Source organism: Panthera uncia, chromosome B1 (genome assembly GCF_023721935.1).
Source record: "Panthera uncia isolate 11264 chromosome B1, Puncia_PCG_1.0, whole genome shotgun sequence".
Taxonomy (NCBI): Eukaryota; Metazoa; Chordata; class Mammalia; order Carnivora; family Felidae; genus Panthera; species Panthera uncia.
The window spans coordinates 185,995,590-186,017,047 of record NC_064811.1 but is presented as its reverse complement, the minus strand read 5'-3'; the positions used below and the strand labels follow the sequence as shown (position 1 = coordinate 186,017,047).

The window sequence follows — 21,458 nt, the reverse complement described above, 5'->3', positions numbered from 1 at the left end:
ACAAATGCGTGTCACGGGCCTCTGCGCCTCCAGAGCAGAAACCCCCAGGCTGCACGTCCTCAAGGTCCTGCTTGAGGAGAGCTGACCTCATCCTGATTCTACCAGGCCCAGGGACTGCCACATAGTACCACCTAGTGACGTCCTGGGGAGGTGCCCAGGCCCTCCAGACCTGGTCAAAGCTGAGACAGGAGTAGAGGAGTGGTGTGTGTGTGTGTGTGTGTGTGTCCCCGTGTGGAAGAAGGAGGGGAGCACTGCTAAGTGTGGGTCACTAAGGGAGCTGGGCCCAGGGCAGGGTGGGCAGCCCATTCCCAGGGCTGCGGGGAACACCGGTCCCACGGCAGCGGGTGGCGGGAGGGCCCAAATAAGGCGCCTGCCCGGACAGGGTAGTTCCCCCTAATGAACAGGTGAGGGAGGGAATCCGCTCTACGAAGGCCACGGAGGAACAGGGTACTGTTGGTGAGGGCAGCCGCAGGGAAGGGTGGGCACGTCCCTGTCCCCACGCACGTGGGAGAAGGCAGTGACTTAAGAGGCTGTTCGTTCCGTCCTGCAATTCGACGGACGGGCGGGGAGCTCCGGCCACCCTGCTAGGCTTTTGGGTGAAACGCCTTCCTTCACCTGAAGGAGCTCCTCTTCAGCGAGGAAAGGAGAGGGGCTATGGCTTCTGTCCCGATGGCCGCGCCTACAGGGACAGGCGGTGAGGCGGATCCGGCCCCGGGGCGCCTTTGGCCTGAGCGGAGGCAGGAGGAGCCCGCCCTGGGACTCCTGTCCGTGGGGGCGCGGGGTGCGTGTAGCACAGGAGCCTCGGTGACGGCCACGGGTGGCTCTGACAGTGTGGGCGCGGGGTTCCCGCGGGAGCACGGCCACATGCCCCCCCGCCCCGTCCCCCCCCCCCCCCCCCGGGAGCTCCGGGAGCGGGGAAGGCCGTGGTCGCCGGCTGGGAGAGCTCAGACAGCCTGTGATGGGAGGAGCAGGAGAGGGAAGCGGCCATGGGAGAAGTGTTGGCAGGAGCGAGGAGGAGAGAGGACCCGGAGTTCTCTGCTCTCAGTGCTGACAGCTTGTGCCAGTCATTGCGGTTCGCCCAGCACCAGGGCTGCCAGACTTTCATTTTACTTATTTACTTTTTAATGTATTTATCTGGAGAGAGAGAGAGAGTGTGCAAGCAGGGGAGGGGCAGAGAAAGAGGGAGAGAGAATCCCAAGTAGGCTCCCCACTGTCCACACGGAGCCAGACAGGGCATTCGAACCCGTGAACCGTGAGATCGTGACCTGAGCCAAAACCAAGAGTCTGATGCTTCACCGACGGAGCCACCCAGACACCCCAAGACTTTCAGTTTTAAAACCAGGACGGTCCTTGGCAAACCGACATATGCTGGCCATTCTACAGTGAACACTATCTTGGAAATTTAAATAAAATCTTCACTATGTGTGATTTGTTCAGAACATTCCAGAGCTTTACGGGACCCCTCCTCTATACATGGGTAGGTAGCAGGGAGGGGACCCTCTCTGATGAGCCATTAAACTAGTTAATCATTTCTAACAGGAAGGCGCCAGAAGTAGCCCCACATGGGGAAACACCGGGAGAAATGGTTATTATGTTTGCAGACTTGTATTCTTTTATTTGGGCGCCTGCACTCTGCTGCCGGCTCACCGGGAAAATGCCTGTCATCAGCTTGCTTGAATTCGGGAAGCCAGGGGAGTGTTTATGAGATAAGAGTTATAGTCTCTAGACTACATCTTTGTCTCAATCATCCTTAGAATTAAAAAAGAAAAAAAAAAAAAAAGTAATGTGCTCTGTTTACTCCCAAATCAGCAAACCAGTTAATGAAATTTGTTCAACACACGCCCGGAGGCATCTCTGAATTTGCCATTTCATGGCGAGTTCAGTCCTTTATGGTGCTGAGCTGGGAGGTACAGGGAGCACAATCAGAAATGGGGGTAGGGTTGGGAATGAGGGTGAAGGTAGAAGGAGGGATAGAAGGACAAGAAGAAGCAAGGAGCAGCCTGGACAATCTGTATCATTAGCTTCTGTTTGCACATGGCCAAGGTACTTGCTTTGGCAAAATCTCAAGGCATTTACTCGTGTTTTATCGTTGCATTTTCGGAATACGTTAGCGTGTATACCTCTCACCTCTTCCTTCCGACTTCCCCTCGGTATAGACCAGAAAATGGTTGCTAAACCACACAGAAAAATACTCCTAAGGAGGCAGGAGGGCCACCAGCTGCTGGGACAGCATCTGGGCCCTAGCTCTTGCCATGCACCCCAAAATGACTGTGTGGGGAGGCAGAGGACGCAGAAGATTTCCCCCAAGGCCAGGGGACCATTTGAGGGCCTTGTCGGCTCCTCCTGCTCTGTTTGACTTCCTGTCCAGTCTTCCCCCACTGGAGGCCACAGTGGACCCTCCTACCTTGAAACTTGGGAGCGCTCACTGTCTACACTGCTGGATCCCAAGCCTGGCTCTGCAGAGACCGCCCTGAGCTTCTGTGGGGACCTACTTTGGGGTATTTGCATTCAGTAGGTCAGGGTGAGGCAGGGAATATCTCTATTTAATAATCTCTCCCCACGTGGTTGGGACACATAGTCAGGTCTGGAAACCCATTCTCCCGGCACCTGTCTTGTGCTACGTTAAATTACCCGTTCCTTTCTAAGGACACTTCTTGTTTATACTGGATTACCATGCTGAGGTCCGAGTCTGTGTCTCAGGCCCTCTGAGCCTAGCAGCCTAGGGCCCCCCTCCTGGAGGGAATGCAGGGTCTCAGGGCGAAAAGAATCAGTCACGCAATCTGCTCACAGAGGACTGCAGGAACCAGTGGGGCCTTACCGGCTGATTTCATCCGGCATCCAGTCTCATTGGCCGGGGCCTGTGGGGTACCGGTGGTTAAACTTTTTGACTACCACCCCTCCTCTCAACCGCTAAAAGTGTAATTCTTCCAGTGAAGCGGGGTTGGACACCCAAGTTTCTCCCCGATGAGGCACCTCACTGAATCTCCGGGGCTCTGGGGGAACACAACTGAAATCTGGTCAGATGAAAATAAGTAAAATGTGAACACCTATCCGAAGTGTGTGAATGGCTTAATAAACATAAATCTACTTTATGTTTATTATCCAATTGTAAGAGGAACCTCCCATGTGCCAGAAAAGACTAGAAACTTCTGACATCATCTCAGGCTGAAAGAGGCACCCGATGGTGTCCAAGTCAGGGGCGGCTTCACTTAAAACTCTTGTGGCAGCGACAGCAGGTTGGCTGGCTCGGGTGGTTTCGTTGCTAGGGTTAACTCTGAGCGACGGTTTCCACTATGGACCCGTTTCTTGGGTTTCCCCCGTGGCTCTCCCAAGAGGCTTCCTGTTGGCCTGACTCCTTGGAGGCCTGTGGGAGTGGAGGTCGGGAACACAGCAGTGCAAAGAGGTCTCCCTACCAGTTTCTCTCCCTGCATCTTAGGAGGCTGCCTCTTCCTAAAACAGAATTTAATTGCTCAGGCCCCGGGCCCTGCTCTGACCCTGGGAAGCCCTGTTGCCACACCCAGCCTAATCCTTTGAACAGAAAATGTCAGGGAGCAAAACCAGCAGGGATCAAGAGAAGCAGAATTCCCTGGAGGACAGGGAAGGGGTGGACAGCACAGAGCGGATCAGGCTCCTTTTTTCCTTTCCTTTCCCCCCAGGGCCGTGTTTACTGAAGTGTGCCAAGGGTGAGGAGGGTGTGCGTGTGCCCCCAGATGACCCGAATCCCCACCAGAAAGTAAGCAGCTCCCGGCGCTCGACAGCCGACTTCCTGAAGCCCAATTAGTCGGGCCTGGACAACACCACTCTTAGCTGCCACTAAAACTCAGAAACCACGTTTTCCAGATTGTCTTGATTTCCCAACATATTTTGGGGCTGTGCCTAACTGCCATTCGACCGAAGACCTTAGAATTGAACCTGGCATTTCACATCCTTTGCCAGTTTTCAAAATAAATCTTTCCTCTGGAGACAAATCTTGGCCTCCCTTAGACACTCGGGCCCGGATTACCTGTATTTCTCTCCACGCGGACAGGAGTGAGTCCAGAAGATCGGCAACAAAGTGCCATGTTTTACGGTCCCTCACCAGGCTGGGGCCGCCCCCCCTTTCTGAGCACCATGGCATGAGGTGGACGCTGTCCAGGACAGGCCACAGGACTTAGCCCTGAAGGGGAGGGGTTGGCGAGAGCTGCTGTGTCCCACACTTGGGCTCCAGCTGTGGGCTAGCTGAAGCCAGCAGAACAGCCATCACTGGTTTAAACGCTCTTTCCCTGTTGAAGTCTCTCCTGGGGCAGCTAATAAAGAGCGAAAAGGAAAGGCTTTCCTGACTCAGCCTTCCTCTCTGCTTACTTGGTTACCTAAGAAGTGAACAGCCTGTTGATAAGCAGCCCGGAATCAACGGTCTTCGTATTTAGTAATTCATCTGTCAATTCATATTCCACAAACACGTACTGAGCCTCTGTCATGTACCGGGTTCCATGGAGGAAAAGGGAGGTGAGGATGCCACAGGCCTGCCTGCGAGGAGCTTATACTCCAGGAAGGAAGAGTCCGAAAGCAGACAAATGAATGTAGCAGGCAGGGGAGAGAGTCCGGCTTTTATGAGAATTCCACGCTGGAGGAAGTTAGGGGGGAGCCGGGTGTTTCACAGGACAGCCGGTGTCTGAGCTTACGGACAGGTGGGAGTCAAGGAGGAGAGGGCACCCCAGGGGCTCTGACTGATGCTACCGGGGCCTGCTGAGCACAGGCTGATCCTTTAGGTACAGGTATCCCCTGCTTTTTGTAAGTTCGAGTTACACAACTTTTCTTTTACGAAAAGAGCTGCATTAATAACCTGCTTTTGCTGACTGAAAGATATTCAAGGAGGATTTCTGTTTTGGGAAGAAAAAAAAAAAAAAAGACGGAAAGTGAACACAGTGTTCAGTATCGGTTTTGCAGTAAGCCTTTACAAGAGGCAGCGCGTACCTGAACAGCTCCTTCCCTGGAAACCACCAGAGCTTTGAACCCCTCCTGTGAGCATCTGGGCTTTGTGTCGATTTGCTTTGTGCGTCCATTAGCAAGAGGTGACCTAAGGTATCAGAAAAGCCTGAGAGAGGTCATTTTGGGGGGGCCTGGGAAAGCTCATAAGTTTTTCCAAATAAATTAATGGTAATTGCTTCTTTGCTTTGCGCCGTTTCTGCTTACGGAAGCTGTCACAGGAACGCTCCGCTTCCGGATAGCGGGGCAAAGCTGCATGTGGACGGAGGAACGGACGCAGAGGGTGGATGGATGCACTTGAGTTCGGCGGAAATTACCCTCAGTACCTCCCCACTTTGCCTTTTCCCGTGTTGTTCCTGACGTTCCCATATGCCAAGGACATGCAGCATCACTGGACCTGCCTCCTGAAGGCAGTGGGACGACCCTGTCTGACCAAATCCGTTGCGTGCGGGCGCCCCCTGGAGGACAGAGGGGGGTGGAGCATGGGTAAGTGAAACCTGGGGACTGGACAGTGGGGGGGGGGGGTTCCTGAAGGGTTATGGCCTTTGACCCCTGGCAAGCACAAGCCAAGAGGTTTCCAGGGGACAGTGACCAGGTCTTAGGGAGCAGAGGGGGTGGGGACATCAGTTAGGAAGCTCTTGAAGAAAGGAGCCTGGCAGGTGTGACAGCCCAGGGCTGGACCTCGGCAGGTGGCCTGGATTTTTCTCCTCTTCGTGTTTAGTCCTCTGCCGCCCTTGCAGGAGGAGAGCCGGGGAAAGGACTGGCTGTAGTCGGAAATCCAGTCCAGATATTGAAGAATGCAGGAGCAGAAGCAAGCTGTGGGGAGCCACTGGCCAGGGAGCTTGCTTTTTTGGCGGCAGCAACAGCAGTCACACTGGGTAATTGTGCAATTCTAGGTGACAAATTAAATCTGTTTCCCCGTCTTTATCTTTTTCAGTGACAGCTCTCTAAGTGACCGTTAAAAAAATGAGCTCAGTTAAGTCTTCCCGTTAGAGCAGCTGCCTTAGAGTCTGCAAGGCTTACATCGGTAGCAAAAAGTTGGTGTTTACATGGGAGGGGCAGTGTCGCCAGGGAAGCCAAATCTTGCATGTTGCGGCATGGCGGCCAAAGACAGGCAGGATGGGGAGATGCGGCTCTATTTTATTGGCCCCAACCAGCACCAAATCGTCCTGACTCAGCTGTTTTTCTAATCGTGTCTAAACCAGAAAAAAGACTCCTCTGCTATCCACACCCAGAGCCAGGGAGACGGCTTTCCGGGCTGAGAAGCTGGTCCTGCTGCAGACGCCAAGTGGGGTTTAGCTCAGAAACGTCATCACCTGTGCCCCGCACTGCCGTGCAGGTGACAGAGCAAAACACAATGTTCTTTTACCACGTGGGGAGAGCGACAGCCCAGCTCTGAGCAGGAGCAAAGATACAGAATGGAGTTTTTCGATTCTCTGCAGTCAAGGAAGTATAACGAACAACAGAAAGGTGTAACAGAAGAACGTCTAAGACAGCAGGGAAACGGATGGACATGCGTCTTTAGGGTTTTTCAGAAAACAAAGAGATAAAACCCTATGTTCTATCAAGGGAGAATCAGAAATTCTAATTTTCACCTGTGAGTCTTGGGACAAAAATCCATAAATTCAAGGAGGGGAGTAAAATGAAGGTATTCATTCAATCTAGGAAACTGAGGTACAAAAAGGAGTCACTGAAAGACACCTAATTTCTTTCAGGACTCAGGGACGACCATGATTTGCCAGGGAAACATTTCATGGTTTTATGTTACTCACAGACACTGTAAGTCACACTAAGGTAACTGAGTGTGCCACCATCTCTGAGCTGGCTGCTAGGAAGCTAGAGTGACGTTAGTGTCCCACGTTACGTTGTGGTGCGTTACTGTCAGGACTAACAATATCCTCTACGCAGACTCATCGGGAGGGACAGACGCAGTAGCCAGGAGGTACTTCATTCAGGATAACTGTTATTATTGTTGTTGACCAAAATTTTAAGAAGAAATGTTTCTTCATGGGTTTATTACCTGCAAAAGGTGCAATGACTGTATTCGTGTCCTTGAAACTGTGGGGGAGGAGTCGTTGTAAAGTTTCTAGTGAACCAGGCGTGGTCAACGTCGATTCCTTTTAATAGCACCGGTCAGTACTAATTAAAGCTGGGTGAGTTAACAGTGATGGTCCCTGTATTTGGTGGGTCAACACTAATCTTTCCAGAATCTTATTTTTTCACATCCTGTTTATCTTACTTCTGATTTCATTCTTAAAAAACAAAACAAAACAAAAAAACTCTCTGCTTCAAAATATTTAAAAAATCATCTCAAATTTCCTTTTGGAAATAATTCTATATTTTTCAAAAAGGTTTTCAAGCGATTGTCCATCGTTCAACATTCTTCCTTTCTGTTCTTGTGGCTTCTTCCCCCACTTCTTAAAAGCATACAGTGAAACACTGGGCGGCCCCTGTTAACTGATTTAGTTCTGATTTACACAAACATATGTATGCGTATGTGTGTAATCATGTGATATGTACAAAATATAATATAATGTAACACAGTATGCAATATGGTGCATAATTACCATGTGGCTCGCCCTCAGAAGACACGTGATTTGACTGGCTTCCTGCAGAAGAGCAGATACCTGGACCCTCAGCGCAGAGGGGAGGGGTGTTGGGAGGTCGGGGAGGCGGTGATGAGGCCGCATCAGATTTGTCACCGGGCTTTGTGAGCGGGCCACCGCCAGCTAGTCACCAAGTTTGTCCTCATTCTCCTCTCACCTCCTCTTCCTTGTGATCTAAGTTTCAGGGACTCATGTGCCTCATTCCAGAGCCTCTGTATCACTTCTGTCTTGCGACTGTGGTGCCCTGGTCCACGCTACAGCGTATGTTAGATCTCAGGACCAAAGCGGACTCAAGGCAGGAATTTTCTAGCCACGCTGCTGAGTTGATGGATGAGACCCAGGGGGAGGCTTGCTAGTGGGGTCTGGGCAGAAGCGGATGTACAGTGCAGTTAAAGAAGCTTATGCATCAAGGCTTCTCACTCTCGTGGGTTTCTTCCAAGTCCCTACACCTAATTTTATATTTATAATTATGTATTCTTTTCTTAAAGAGAGACACCCCCCCCCCCCAAATTTTATAACTGTGAGAGTCCCATGAAACCAGTATTTGCCCCTGATTCTGGGATGTATTTTTTGCTCCCTAATAAAAGTAGGAGACATACGAGAAGCTACACCCCTTCTTTCCTGCTTTGGGAGAACCTGCGGGGATGTGATGCTCGGGGCTGCGGCAGCCGTCTTGTGACCCTGAAGGGAAAGCCAAAAGAACCACAGAAGAGCTGACTCGGGGCCTTGATATGATGGACGTGATTGAGCTGCTGGATGAGCCAACCCTAGAACCGCCTACCTCCAGACTTCCCGTTATGTGAAGTAGGAAGTCTTTACTAGTTAAGGCACAGTTATTCAAGCGGTCTGTGGCTTATAACCAAGAGCATCGTGCCGATACCTCCAGGTCCCCCCATCGCTATGTTTTAGTCACTCACTGAAGCAACGTGCATCTCCCTGCTGGATGTGCTACTGCCACGATGCGCACCTTCTAGAAAGCACTTACAGCTAGAGCAGCTTCACTGTTGCCCATCCTACCCTACTGGAGGGGCTCAGGGCCTCCCCCATTGGAACTGAGACGGTACCTCGGCAGTTGGGCAGTGTCTCCGGCTTCCCCACTCTTCCCACTAAGACTGTCTTCCCGTAAATTACTCCAGATCACCTCGGTAATCCCTCCCTACCATGAGCCAGCTTCTCAGTGCCCTTGCCTTCAGCTAACTATGAGAAGGTAAACAACAGATGCAAATAATCATGCAAAGACACGTGTGACAGATAACCAGATGGACCGTCATCATCTCTTTGTTTGAGAAACTCAGCAATTCCACCAGAATTTCCTAAATTGAGAGAGTTTCAAACTGTAAGCTCTTGTGAGTGGCTTGCCAAGTTGGCTTTACGGAATAAAGTCGTGCAGGCACCCACCCAGCTGACCCGATTGGCTGCATGTGTGTTCAATGCAAAGCTGCGAGAAAATCATTACAAATGAAAATGCCAGGAGCCTAGAAGAATCGCGCTCCAGGTAAATGTCAAACGGCGTGATAAAGTGAAGAAAGAAGCATTTTGGTTCCCAGAGGAGGGGAGCAGGAGGAGGTAGAGGGACCTTGTTGGAAACTTCTACAATCACATGGTGTGGAAGCCAAAGTGTGATTAGACAGCCCAGCTTGGCCTCAGGACCGTGCAGACTGACATCTCTAACTGGGTCTGTTTTGTTTCCTCGGTGACCAGATGCTTCTCTTTGAGAGCACACAGGAATGACTCGGTCCTCCTGAGTCACCGATTTTCATGCCAGGGAACCCCCATTTTCCCACACCTAGGTCCCTAGACCTCCACCCATTTGCCTGACCGGTGTTTCTGCTGATCACCGCCTGCCCTCTCTCCGGCAGATAACTCTAGTCGTGCGTCCTCATACTTCACTGATGTCGACCAACGGCTCCCATGTGCCAACACCTGCCATTCTCTTTTGCCCTGTAGTCTGGGCTGTCTGCAAGCCATCCTCAAACTCAATGTCTGTGGTAACCCACGCACACCCTCTTCACGAACCGATTCTAGACACGTCTTGACCTTGGTTTCCCTGAAGGCCAGAGCCTTCCCACACTGGCCCGAGATCAGAAGCTGATCCCAGAGCCTGGAGAGCTTGCAGTCCAGGCCAGCGAGCAGGAACTGCTGAAGTCATTCGTGCACGAGGCAATCAGAGTTTGGACCCCAAAGGCAAGGTCATCTCCTCGGTAAAATCAAGTGGGCCAACTGGGGACCTGGATCTGTGGAGTTTTGTTTGCCGAACATTTCCCTTCAAGGAGAAAGCAAAGCTGAGCCCCTCCTTGGGCTTCATCGCCCTAAAGCGATTGCTTTGGTTCACGGTAATCGTTCTGCTTTAAACCGAATAGGTTACAGTGCAAGCCTGGGTAATCGAGTTAAGGCTAGTTTGTTAAAATATAGCAAGTCTGGAGCCAGGAAGTCTAAATGTGCCTCTGGGGCTGAGTCTACGGTTTGTGTCCACAAAGTCACCTGACCAAGACTTTGGAGTCTCTAAAGTAATGCCATGAAGGACACTTAAGTGAAAACAAAACATTTTAAGTGCAAAAGCTGCGTAATTATTTACCGTCAGCTGTTTGATAGAATTTGTCTAGTGAACATAGTGCCATAATTTTATAATTACCTCAGTTATGAACCACCCTTCATCAGCCACTAAGGTCAAAGGAGAGACGAATTTCCCTTTCTTGTAATAGAACCTGCTGGGTATGGCTTCTTTCTCGTAGACGGTCATGTGTTCCACTGCTCTCAGCTTGTTATATACCTGCAAAGATAACAAGAATGGCCAGTTTTGCATTCTCTCTCTTAACTCCATGTGAGTATTTACTGGACCTGGGGGAGAGGGAGAACTTTATAGACCGGAGAAAGAAACTACCAAAACACCTGACAGGTCTGACTGCATAAAAATGAGAAACTTCCGTCCGTCTCAGAAAACAAGGTGACTTTATTTAGTAAGGCTGAAGATCACATACCCCCCACCTGCCAAGTTAGCTCTAGAGATCTAGTGACAACGCTTCATAATTGTGCACCTGTAGACAGGAAGAGGGATTTATGCTGCAGACTGGAACGGCCCAAATGCCCAGCGGCAGCAGAAGGGAGAAAATGAATGGAGGTGGGGGTCTGCAGTGGAATACTATACAGCAACGAAGATGGATGGATTGTAGCTACATAGAACACCTGGAGACGCCTCGGGGATCTCAGTTTGAGAAAAGAAAGCAAGCTGCAGGCGAATACAGACAGGACTGTTATTATTACCTGAGCTCCGAATAACTATAAAACTAAAGACATCTATGGTAAAACCATAAAGAGAATTAAGGAAATGATACCTTATAATTTAAGAGAGTAGTTTCCTCCGAGGGGGCAAAAAAAGGGTGATGGGGTTTGGGAAGACATACAGGAGATACCATGAGCAGTGGTCATGTGAACATAAGATGCCCCTTTATACTCTGATATTTTATAATAATTTTATAATTTGTCTACTCAATAGTTAATACACAAATTACAAAACTTGTGTATGTCCAAAACTCTATAGTAAAATTAAAAGGCAAGTGAGGAGTTGGTCTGCTTGATGTTAAATACCACTAAGATCAAAGAAAGAGGATTTGTTCTTTGACTTGACCTAGAGCACGTCTTACCTCCACCTGAATCTTGAAAGTTCTAGTGACTGTCTGCCATTCACTACGCTACTCATTTCATGATGAGGGTGTAAACTCTGTACTTATTTCCAATATTTAGCAGCAGCTGAAACGCTTATGGCCAACATCCAAATCAACTGGTTGAGCCGGACTTGTTGGCCCTTTGCCAAGTCGGGCATATATTCCTGGGCAGAACTGAACATAGAATTGAGTTTATCGACGCAAATCTGGAGTATAATTAGCCTTCAGGCTGTTTAGCAGAGGGTTTCTGATGACCCCACTTGACTTCCTACGGGAGAAAAGCCACGGTTCTTAAGGAAAGCGGATGCGTTTGCACACAGATTTGGGATAAACGAAAAATCTGATGACATACAGCAGAACTCGCAAACTGTTGTGTCCGTCACGTGACAAGCCGTCACCCAAACACAGCCCCCACTCGCAAACGACCCACCAACTGCTTCAGGCGGCTCGCACCGCCTGGCTCGAACGCCGCGCTGGAAGAAGCTGTTCCCGGCCCGCAAGCTGCCGGCGCGCAAGCGTTCTGGGGGCGGCGCGTCCCTGGGCGCCAGATGGGAGCTACGGATGCTCTTCCTTGCCAAGAAAGCAGAACTTCCTCGCAAGAAGCCGTTTACTGTGGGACCTGCCAGTGTGTGGAGCACGCGTCACAGCTTCAGACCGAGGGAGCTCGTGCGGACACGGCAAACCGGCTCGGCACCTCCGCCCCCTGCGCACGGAACTTGACAAAACGGGGCGTCCACCTAGGAAACGGGACAAGGCTGGAGGGGGGTGGCGTTGTTGGGGACGGTGTTGGCAACCCCCAGACAGACAGATCGTGGGCGTGTATGTGGCAGGGGGCCACGGGGCCCAGCGGAGAGACCCCGGCCCGCTGTGCGAAGTGCTCCATCGATACCGACGACCGTCCGTCGCCGAGTACGTCCCTGCCGTGGGCGGAGGCACCGGGCCGCCCAATGCCTGTTCCTGGCACCTCCACCGGCAGCGGCCCCAGCCTCCCTGGAGGAGGAGATCCGCTGCCGGGTCCAGAGCAGGAAGTTCTCCCTGGGAGCGGGCAGAAGCCCCAACGCGTACACTTAAGGGGACTAGGGCGACGTGGGGCGAAGCGGTCGGCCAACGGTTCCGCTTGCTCCTCACTTTCTCGTCGTGATTTAGCAAGAACTGCCAGATAATGACTGCGGAGCAGGGTAAGGAGAGGTCCAGTCCTCTCTGGGTGCTGAGCTCCTGGAGGGCGGTGCCTGTGGGGAGCACGCTGTGGGGCCTCAACACGCCCCCCTGAGAACGACCCCTCGCGATGGTGATCGCCGTAACAAGGGACATGTACGTCGTCCCTGGGGTGGGTGCAGCCTGCTTCCGTGTGTTTCGCAGCAGCCCGGGAGGCGGCTGTGACGACACCACCATGGGCCCGGGCACAGAGGCAGCAGCGGGGCCAGGTCAGGGGGGCCGCGGGACAGCAGTCCGCGCCAGGGCTGGGATTTGCACCCAAGCGGTGTGGCTCCTTGGATAAGGAGCTGACCCGTGGCACACAGGGCCTCGGCCTCTGCTCGTTCATCACATCCTTATGTCCACGTCCCTGGTGAAAACAGATCAGACTGGCAGCTTTGTTCCAGAGAAAGAGCGTTCTCTGCACGCATCCGCTGTCCCCCAGGGTGGCCTGGGAAGTGCTGCATCTTGGCCGGTCATAAAACAGCCCTGGCGGAGGGCGGAGGGCTTAACGCGCTAAGCACTGCACACCCCCCTCGCCTCCTTGAATTTCCACCGAGGTGGCGTGCGGCACGTGCCATCGTGCCCGCTTCAGAGAAGGCAGACGCAGGAGGGCGAGCCACTGGGCAGAGGTCAAGTGAGTGGCACGGCCACCGGAGGCCCAGCTCCTGGCTCGGCTCTACCTCAGCACGAGGGCCACGGGGCGAAGGTGGGGCCCAGAGCGACGGTGAAGAAGGGCGTGGAGCTCTCCCTTCCCCTCATGGGACCCGCCCGTCCTTCCGCCCACGCCCCCCCCCCCCCCCCCCGCCTTCCGCCCACGGCCGGCGCTTCCTTGCCTCGGAGTGCTTCCCGGGGGCTGGCCAGAGGCTCACGACGGGCCCTCGGTCCTTCACTCGCTGCAGGTCGCTCAGGCTCACGTACTTGTCCAGCTCGATCACTCTGTCCATCCAGAAAATGTCAGTCATCCCATGGTCCGAGAAGATGATAACGTCCAGGTTGTCCTGCAGCTCCAGCTCCTGTGGGCGGACAAAGGCCGTCAGGACAGCGCCCTCGGCCCACGGAAAGGCCGAGGACGCTCTCACTCCGGAAATCGTGTAAAGAAGTGGGCTTTTTAAAGTTTATTTATTTATTGGGGGGGGGGGAGGGCGGGAGAGAGAATCCCAAGCACAGAGCCTGACACCGGGTTTCGATCCCATGAGCCCATGAACTTGAGATCCAGACCTGATACGAGATCAAGAGTCAGATGCTTAACCGACTGAGCCACCCAGACGGCCCCTAAAGAAGTGTTTTAAACTGTAAGTTACAGGGGAAAGGAGAGGTCCTCAGTTGTAAACTGAATCGTGTACTTTTCTGCCCTGATGAGGGCAGTTCAGAATCACCACAGAAGCACTTTGAGGAGGGGGACTGTGAGAACACGCTCCCCACTCCTACTGGGCTTTTGCCTCTCCAGGTACCCTTTCTGTTTTCATTTCCTTTTGGCTCTTTCAACAAGCTTGTGTGGTACTGTGGGGACTGTCACTTACCCATTTTTACAAATGTGGAAAATAAAGCTCAGAAGGTTTTAACAAATAATACCTTGCTTAAAGTCATCCAGCAAGGGGGTGGCAGAATCAGGCACAGAACCCAGGTCTGTTTTCCATGCCCACTTGAACCCGGTTACCAGGCCTGTTAGGTCTGATAAAGGACTGGGCCATCTCACCAGCTCCAGGTAATAATGCAAATCTGGTCGTTCCAGTCCTGCGGGCCTGGCGGTGAAACAAGGGATCTCTTGGTGTCTGAAGAGGGGTCGTGTGAAGAAAAGAGACCCGTCGCAGCCTTGTGCCGGCCTCGCCAGCTAACAACAGTAAGAAGGAAGATGCTGAGGGCTATGACAGCCAAGCAAACAGAAAGAAAGTGACGAGAGGGAAGACCGGCCTAGTGGGCCCGGTTCGGCCTTACCTGGATCCACTTGGTCATGTGCCTCAGGATGCTGTCTACGGCCTTCAGGGCGTCTTTCCTCTGCGGTGAGGAGGGGCCGTAGTGGTGGCCTTCCACATCGATGCGCTCATAATAGATGGCTGCCAGGTCGGCCCGGCCACTCCTGGAGGGAGCAGGGGGAGAGAGGTGAAGTCAAGGGGGACGCCCACCAGCTTCCTCCCCCTTCGCCCAGCAGCGGCGACACTGGTATATCCCCCAAACCCTGACCTGTGGGCCCGGCAAAGCCGACACCTTAGAATGAACGAGGTGATCTCCAAGGGAGAGACACAGTTACTGCATCGAGACATGCCATGGGGCGCCTGGGTGGCTCAGTCGGTTAAGTGTCCGACTTCAGCTCAGGTCATGATCTCACGGTTTGTGCATTCGAGCCCCGCGTCGGGCTCTGTGCTGACCGCTCAGAGCCTGGAGCCTGCTTCGGATTCTATCTCCTTCTGTCTCTGCCCCTCCCCCATTCGTGCTCTCTCTCTGCCTCTCAAAAATGAATAAACGTTAAAAAACAAAACAAAACAAAACACACAGGCCAGTCCTGAGCACCTCAGCGCAACAGTCAGAGAGCACGTCTGTGAGTTGTCTCCCCTCCGGGCTGCTGTGGCATTGCTCACCACGCCCCAGGAGCTGGAAGGTGTGGTAACAGGAAGGGGACAGTTCGCATAGCTCCGCCCCACCACCTGCTGCCATTGGAAGATCAGAACAACTAGAGGCAATCATTTAAACAATGACTGTTCCTTCCAGGGGAGCCTGGGTGTTCAACTCTCAGCTCAGGTCCTGATCTCAGCCCCGCATGGGGCTCTGTCTGAGTGTGGAGCCTGCTTAGGATTCTTTCTCTCCCTCTCTCTCTGCTTCCCACCCCCCAGCTCACGTGCGCGCTCTCTCTCTCTCTCTCAAAACAAACATTTAAAAATAAATAAATAAATAAATAAATAATGACTGTTCGATTATTGCTAGACTTTAGGGAAATGTCTGCATATAACACCAGACTGTGTGTTTAACTGACTGGCAAGAATAAGAACAAGGTTTATAGGGCAACCCTGTGGGATGCAAACAGGTTAGTGTTCAGGGCCTGACATCGGTAGCCACTTACCCTGTAGGGACATTTACCCTATGAAGGGTCAGCTCCAGTGTGGATATAGAGTGAATTCTAACAGTGACCACACTTCTGTGGGTCCCAGGAAGATGCTGGTTCTGGAAAAACCGTCTTGGCCAGAGTGCTGATAATAGTAATAATGACAGAGTACCAATTATCCGAGCCCTTGATGCTGGGCTAAGAATGACCAGGAACTAGTGATCCAAATTGGAGTCGGAGGCCTATGGAGTCAGGGAGGGGAGAAAATGCCAGGGAATGCACTCCCTCCTCCACACAGTGCCTTCTGCCACCTCTCCCTCCCCAGCTCGGGCTTTGCCTACAAGTGCCCCGAAGCAGCTGAACAGAACAACAATCTTCGTTGCCAATGATGATGATGATGGTGGTGGCGGTGGGCGGTAATCGAAACTGTCAAAAGTGGAAGCAAATGCGAAAGAAATTAAAGCGAATTCTTTTCCTTAGACCTTACAGGGGCTGATAATACTCTTGGTGGGTTGCCTTGTGTCTGTTGAAAAACCGTACTTTAAATGCACCCGCACAAATGAGCTGGCACGGTGCCTCCTGATGTGGCTGCCCCAACACTTGGAAACATGAGCGGGAGAAGGTGTGTCCTCAGAGCCAGCCGTGTCGCGGGTCTTGCAATCCACGGAGGAGGGAGAATCCCGTCGGAAGTTGGAGAGCATGGTCTGCACCACCGGAGTTACACGGCTCCTGCCCACCTGCCAGGCCTCGGACGAGATGTCGTCCCTTCCGGGAAGCTGGCTCCGATGCGCCAGGCTCAGCTGGGCGGCCCTCCAGGTGCTCCCGTAGCGCTCCGGGCTCATCTCCTGGGGAGGCTGTTCCATGCTGTGCTATATGTCGATGTTCCTTCTCCCTTTCTGAGCTGTGAAGTTCTTTCAGGGGGGTGGCCAGTCATCCCGCCCCATGGCTCAGTTCTAGCCTACTGTCTCTGGCATTCAGGAGGCGCTCTGTAACTGCCAGCTGGATGTCTACGAACAGTAGGTGCTCAAGAAATGGCAGTTGCTCTGCGGCACTAAGTTCAAGGCTTTTCCTGCATTGTGTTAGTTAACCCTCACAGCAACCCTTCGGAGAGGAATACGCCGAACAGAGGGCTCCATACAGTCGCCCGCATCACACAGCCAGTGGAAGACGGGGCCAGGACTCGAACCCACACCGGGCTGACTCCAAGACCCTGACCACAACCACCGAGGACTCTGGAAGACTTCGACAGCCTATGCCAATGGGGCAGAGTGCTGCTCAGACTTCTTGTGAAAATGGTCCTTATTCTCGTGTAAGAATCTCGCCAACCCCAGGACAGCCGAGTGTGAGGCAGCACTGTGAAACCGAGTCCCTTCTTGAGCTACGGCCCTGCGCGCCTGTGGGTTGGTGTGCCCCTGAATTCTGTGCAGAACGTCCCTACAGAAAAGTCTTTGCACATTTTGCAGATGAGGAGATAGGCCAGGAAGGATTCTAGAACTTACTCAAGGCCTCACAGAGACATAGCTAGTAATGGAAATGTGAGCCTTCCGCCTCCAAGGACAGAACATTCTACCAGCCTGGCCTTTTGGAAGTCTGCATCTCCTCCGTTTGCCACCCTGGGGGGCAGTTTTCAGAGGATGCTCTGCCTGGCGTCTTCCTTCATTATGGTCATACTTGCCAAGAGGGCACGCTCTTTAATGATGCCGTCCTGGGCTACTACGTGCCCTCAGGAGCATTTCATTTATGATTTTGAGGGCAAATTGGTTTCAAGTTAAGCGAAATTGTTAGTTAAGTGTTGTTTTCTCTTTTTAGAACAAAGCAAACTGGACCTTCTTTAACAAATACCATTACCATGCTCCTCCACAATGGGGATTGGGTTAGGTGTTTTTCACAAGTGATATTATCATTATTCAGACTCGCTAATGTGTGAACGACTAATCCATCTATAGACAGCAGAGAACAGAAACTCACTTCGGGGGCGCCTAGGTGGCTCAATAACTTAAACGTCTGACCTCGGCTCAGGTCATGATCTAGTGGTTCGTGGGTTCAAGCCCTGCGTCGGGCTCTGTGCTGACTGCTCAGAGCCTGGAACCTGTTTCAGATTCTGTGTCCCTCTCTCTCTGCCCCTCCCCGGCTTGTGCTTTGTCTCTCTCTCTCTCTCTCTCTCTTTCAAAAGTAAGTAAACAGTAAAAAAAAAAACATTTTTTTAAAAGTCACTTCAGGGTCCTATAAGTGTGTGGGCAGTGTGTGAAAGTTCTCACTAGGTAATGGCATTTTCATACACATCCCTAAACTTGTTTGAGGCCTGTGTTCATTATACTGATGAAATAATGAACAGAATGGAAACTTCCATAAAGTCATTCCCTCAGCTAAGCCTCAGCCTTTAGCTGCTTTATGCTCTTGCATCTGTAGCTTCCCAAATGTGCAGATTCATGCCGTATATCCTGTGTTCAAGTGGACACACTTCCAAGGTGTGGGTTGCGTGGTGGGGGAAATTTCACAAACAAGGTTGACCGTTGCATTAAAGTTCAACGGAATGCTTTTAGGTCACTGCATTTTGGATCTCTCCCTTAATACCGCAGCTACTTGGCTTATTTCTTTCAGGCTTTTCACCGGATTCACAAATCAGTATGTGACCAGAAAGCCGGTAAGTATCACAGATTTAGCTGATGGCTTTGTGTCAGGGAGCTGTCAACCCCAGGTGCCAGGAACACCGGATTTGGGATGCTGGCAATTCAGGGATTATAAATGTGCCTTTGGGAAAGATTTCTAGGTTGGAGTTTCATCAATTCATTAGGGACCTGGGTCTTCAAGGGCTGAGAGCTCTCGCCTGTTTGGAGTTTAGCGGACAAATTCTTGGTCGCCAGCTGTTTTCCACATGGATCTGGTCTCCATCACAGGTCGGCTCATTTGTAACGGAGCAGTTGGGTGAGGAGTGATGGTTGGAAATGCCTGCAGACCTGTTGTTGGCCATTTATAATTTACAGCTCAGGGGTCCAGGAACGGAGCCAAAAGGACATGTGGCTGTCAGCCCAGTACTTGAGAACTGCAAGGGGCTCCCAGCCTTGGAGTTTCAGGGACACTCAGATCCCCTATCATCTCAGGATGCTGTCCAGATCTCTCCTCCGTGTAAAAGTTCATAATCTCACATCCATTTTCCTTACTGAAGTGAGTTGGAAAGAGAAGAATCAGGGAGACAGAAACAGGGGTGGGGGGGGGGGGCAATTCAAAGGAATGGTTGGAGTTATCAACAGTTAAGAAAAATGATCCAAAACTTAGAAATTAGGCCCCCCAAGCCAGCTACCTGTCTTTCCTGTGTCCTACAAGAATGGGGTCTAGTAAACTTGCTTACAGGTCACCAGACTTTATGACCAACTAGAGCCCGGACTGTGTAAACTTAGCTGTTAACCTGTAGGAAAGCAGCAAGATGAAGGTTCCATTTGCCTGATGGAGAAAACAGTCCCAAAGATCATGGTTGGACTGTCCTCTAAGTTATTAAGCATTTCTGCATCTAACGATAATCACATCCCATCACCCTCCATCATTCATTTTCTTCGAGTGTGTGCGTTTCTCATATTCTGCAGTTAACCAGCCCTGTCATCTCCTGATTCCCTCAGCAATAAAGTAATTTGAACTCTGGCATAATTCTCGCATTCGTATGTACTGAGCACATGACAGAGGCTTAGGTTTGAAAATTATACTTTGATAGGGAATTGGAATTAGACAAATCTGGGTTCAAAGATGTGAACCTCGCTAACCTGGAGGTCTCAGAAGAAAAGCAAAAGCATCTGCAAGCTTCAGTTTGCCATGTGAAAAACCTCCACAAAGGGCTGCACCGAGTTTTAAATGAGCTGAGGTTTGTAAAGTGCTTGACGCCTGGCCAAAGGGCGAGAAATGCCTCTCTTCCTTCCAGATGCCCCCGGATGGCTTTTCCCTGTGTGCTGAGCCCCTTCCCTCAGAGTCCACGAGGAGGAGGGCCGAAGGCCGGGACATTTGGACCAGCCGCCTGGTGGCCTGTGGAAAGAACATCTGGTCATCCGTCCGCTCCTTTCTAGGCACCAGCAGGCACTGAGGTCCCGGGATCCCAAAAGGATTCCCTTGGAGCTGTCTTGCACAGCCTGGAGCTTGACAACGGACGGCAGCCGCGTGCACCGCTCCCACGGCCCGGTTGTCGCTTGACCAGCCCTTCGGAGAGGCCGCATCAGGCAGTCTGCCGGGACCAGCCCGGGAGCCGTCAAGGCCGCCTCCGGCTGCCAGGGCTCTCACGGTGCTGCCCTGCCCCCTGCCCCCTGGACGAGCTCTTCACGCCCCTCTTTTCTGTCCGCGGGAGCGTGCCTGTGCCGCCATGAGAGCTTCCGCCATGGATTCAGTGATGCGGTCACAAACCGCTTCCTGTGGTGGCTGCGGGGCAGGGGTGCGGCCTCGCAGGCCCCAGGTGCGGTGCGTGGTGCAGAAGTCGCTCGTGATGGGGGCTGCGTGCTGCTGAACGTGTCACATGGCGAACAGAAGGCCGAGGCCGCCACCCCGCCTCAGGCCTTCGTGAGCCCCAGGCCCGGCGCAGCCACGCAGGGGTGGCTTGCAAGGGGACCACCCCCTACATCCTCTCCATCTGATGCGGTTTCAGCGCACCTTGCAGGTAAGGGTGTAGACCAGGAGGACAGCTGTGAAGTCGACTCCGAAGCGTTCAGGCACTTCTCATGAAGAACTGGGCTCGGGCTCCACCACCTGCTAGCTGTGTGCGACCCCGGGGCAAGGTGCGTAACTCTGGGAGAGTCACTGGCCTCCTCTTAAGGGGGGGGGGGGCGGGGGGAGAATGACATCTACGTAACACAGTAGAGGTGGCAAAATGAGCCGATGGCAATGAGCCCTTTGACACAGTGCTAGCAGTTGGCTGTTGAGGACAAATAATCCTCTTCTCTTTTCCTCCACACTGGAAGTTCTCCAGGTGCTAAGGTGGCGTCTCCCACGGATACGACTTGGATCCCTAGAGCCTCATGAGCACTGGATGGCAACGCCCAGGTCAAGCACGGAAGTTGGATTAGCCCTCCCTACAGAAACATGCAGCTTCTTGGCTGAGCGGGACCCTTTGCTGAAATGCTGTCCCTGGGTCCATCTTAATTAACCGCCTTCTGTGAAAGCCTATCTATCTTGTATCCCTTTCTTTCTGCTTCTCAGACTAAACAGCAGAGAAGACGAAGGCACTCTACCAGCAGTGCTGATCAGGAGAAACGTGTGTGCCTGTGTTTGCACACTTACGTGTGAGAACTCTAAGTACTCTTCCAATTATAGCTAGGAATTTGAGATAGAACTGAGCAGAAACCAAGAGGTGAGCTAGGGAGCCTAAACCTACTCCTTCTCTGGGGGCTGATGGAAAGGTAAATAATAATACATCTTTGCCTAAACACACATACCATGAGAAATTCATAATTCCTTTGAGTCACACTCTTCTATGAATAAGCTGCTACACGCAAGATGGTCTTAACTGTTCCAGACTGTTCCAGGCTGGACAACTACTGGTCCACAAATGTCACTCCTTTAGTCTACTTTGTAAGAAAGTAACGAGACACGTTCTCAAAACGCACAGGTTGGCGGAAGGAGGCACCTTCTTTTTCTTTGCAAGACAGTCTAAATCATCTCACTGCCTTCCACAGGCAATAAGCAACGTCTGGAATATTATTTTTCTTCTCTTCCCGCCCCCTCTCATTTCAAGCCCTGACTAGTTTTAGAAGTTGTGGATCTCCACCTTTCCAACCACTATTCCCAGGAGGGTTTCTGGTGGCCCTGTTAACTTTGGCAGTGTGAAGAACCCACAAGAAAACCGCACTGGCCTGAGTCCATCCTGCCCGGGCCTCCACTGCCCAACTCCAGAAGCACCCTTCACATTATAGACTATGCGAATGCCACCCCCTGCAGCTCAAGGCCATTTACGCGGACTACGGTGTGAGTGGTGCCAAGATGAGCAATGTGGTAGCAGCAGGTCACACCAGGTAGAGG

General features: G+C 52.1%; 1 protein-coding gene and 1 long non-coding RNA gene across 2 annotated transcripts in view; one reads left to right on the top strand and one right to left on the bottom strand.

The window, feature by feature from the left end:
• ENPP6 (ectonucleotide pyrophosphatase/phosphodiesterase 6) overlaps positions 1-21,458 on the bottom strand; it is a 118,548-nt gene that overhangs the window by 11,446 nt on the left and 85,644 nt on the right. Inside the window, exons 4-6 of the mRNA XM_049632617.1 lie at positions 14,366-14,507; positions 13,264-13,443; positions 10,204-10,341 (exon numbers count right to left, since the gene is read on the bottom strand). Coding sequence (XP_049488574.1) covers positions 10,204-10,341; positions 13,264-13,443; positions 14,366-14,507 — 460 coding nt within the window. The remainder of the gene's footprint in view (positions 1-10,203; positions 10,342-13,263; positions 13,444-14,365; positions 14,508-21,458) is intronic.
• On the top strand, positions 19,489-20,606 carry LOC125923913 (uncharacterized). The gene is made up of 2 exons (XR_007458191.1): positions 19,489-20,218; positions 20,402-20,606. It is a non-coding gene; the product is annotated as an uncharacterized LOC125923913 (long non-coding RNA).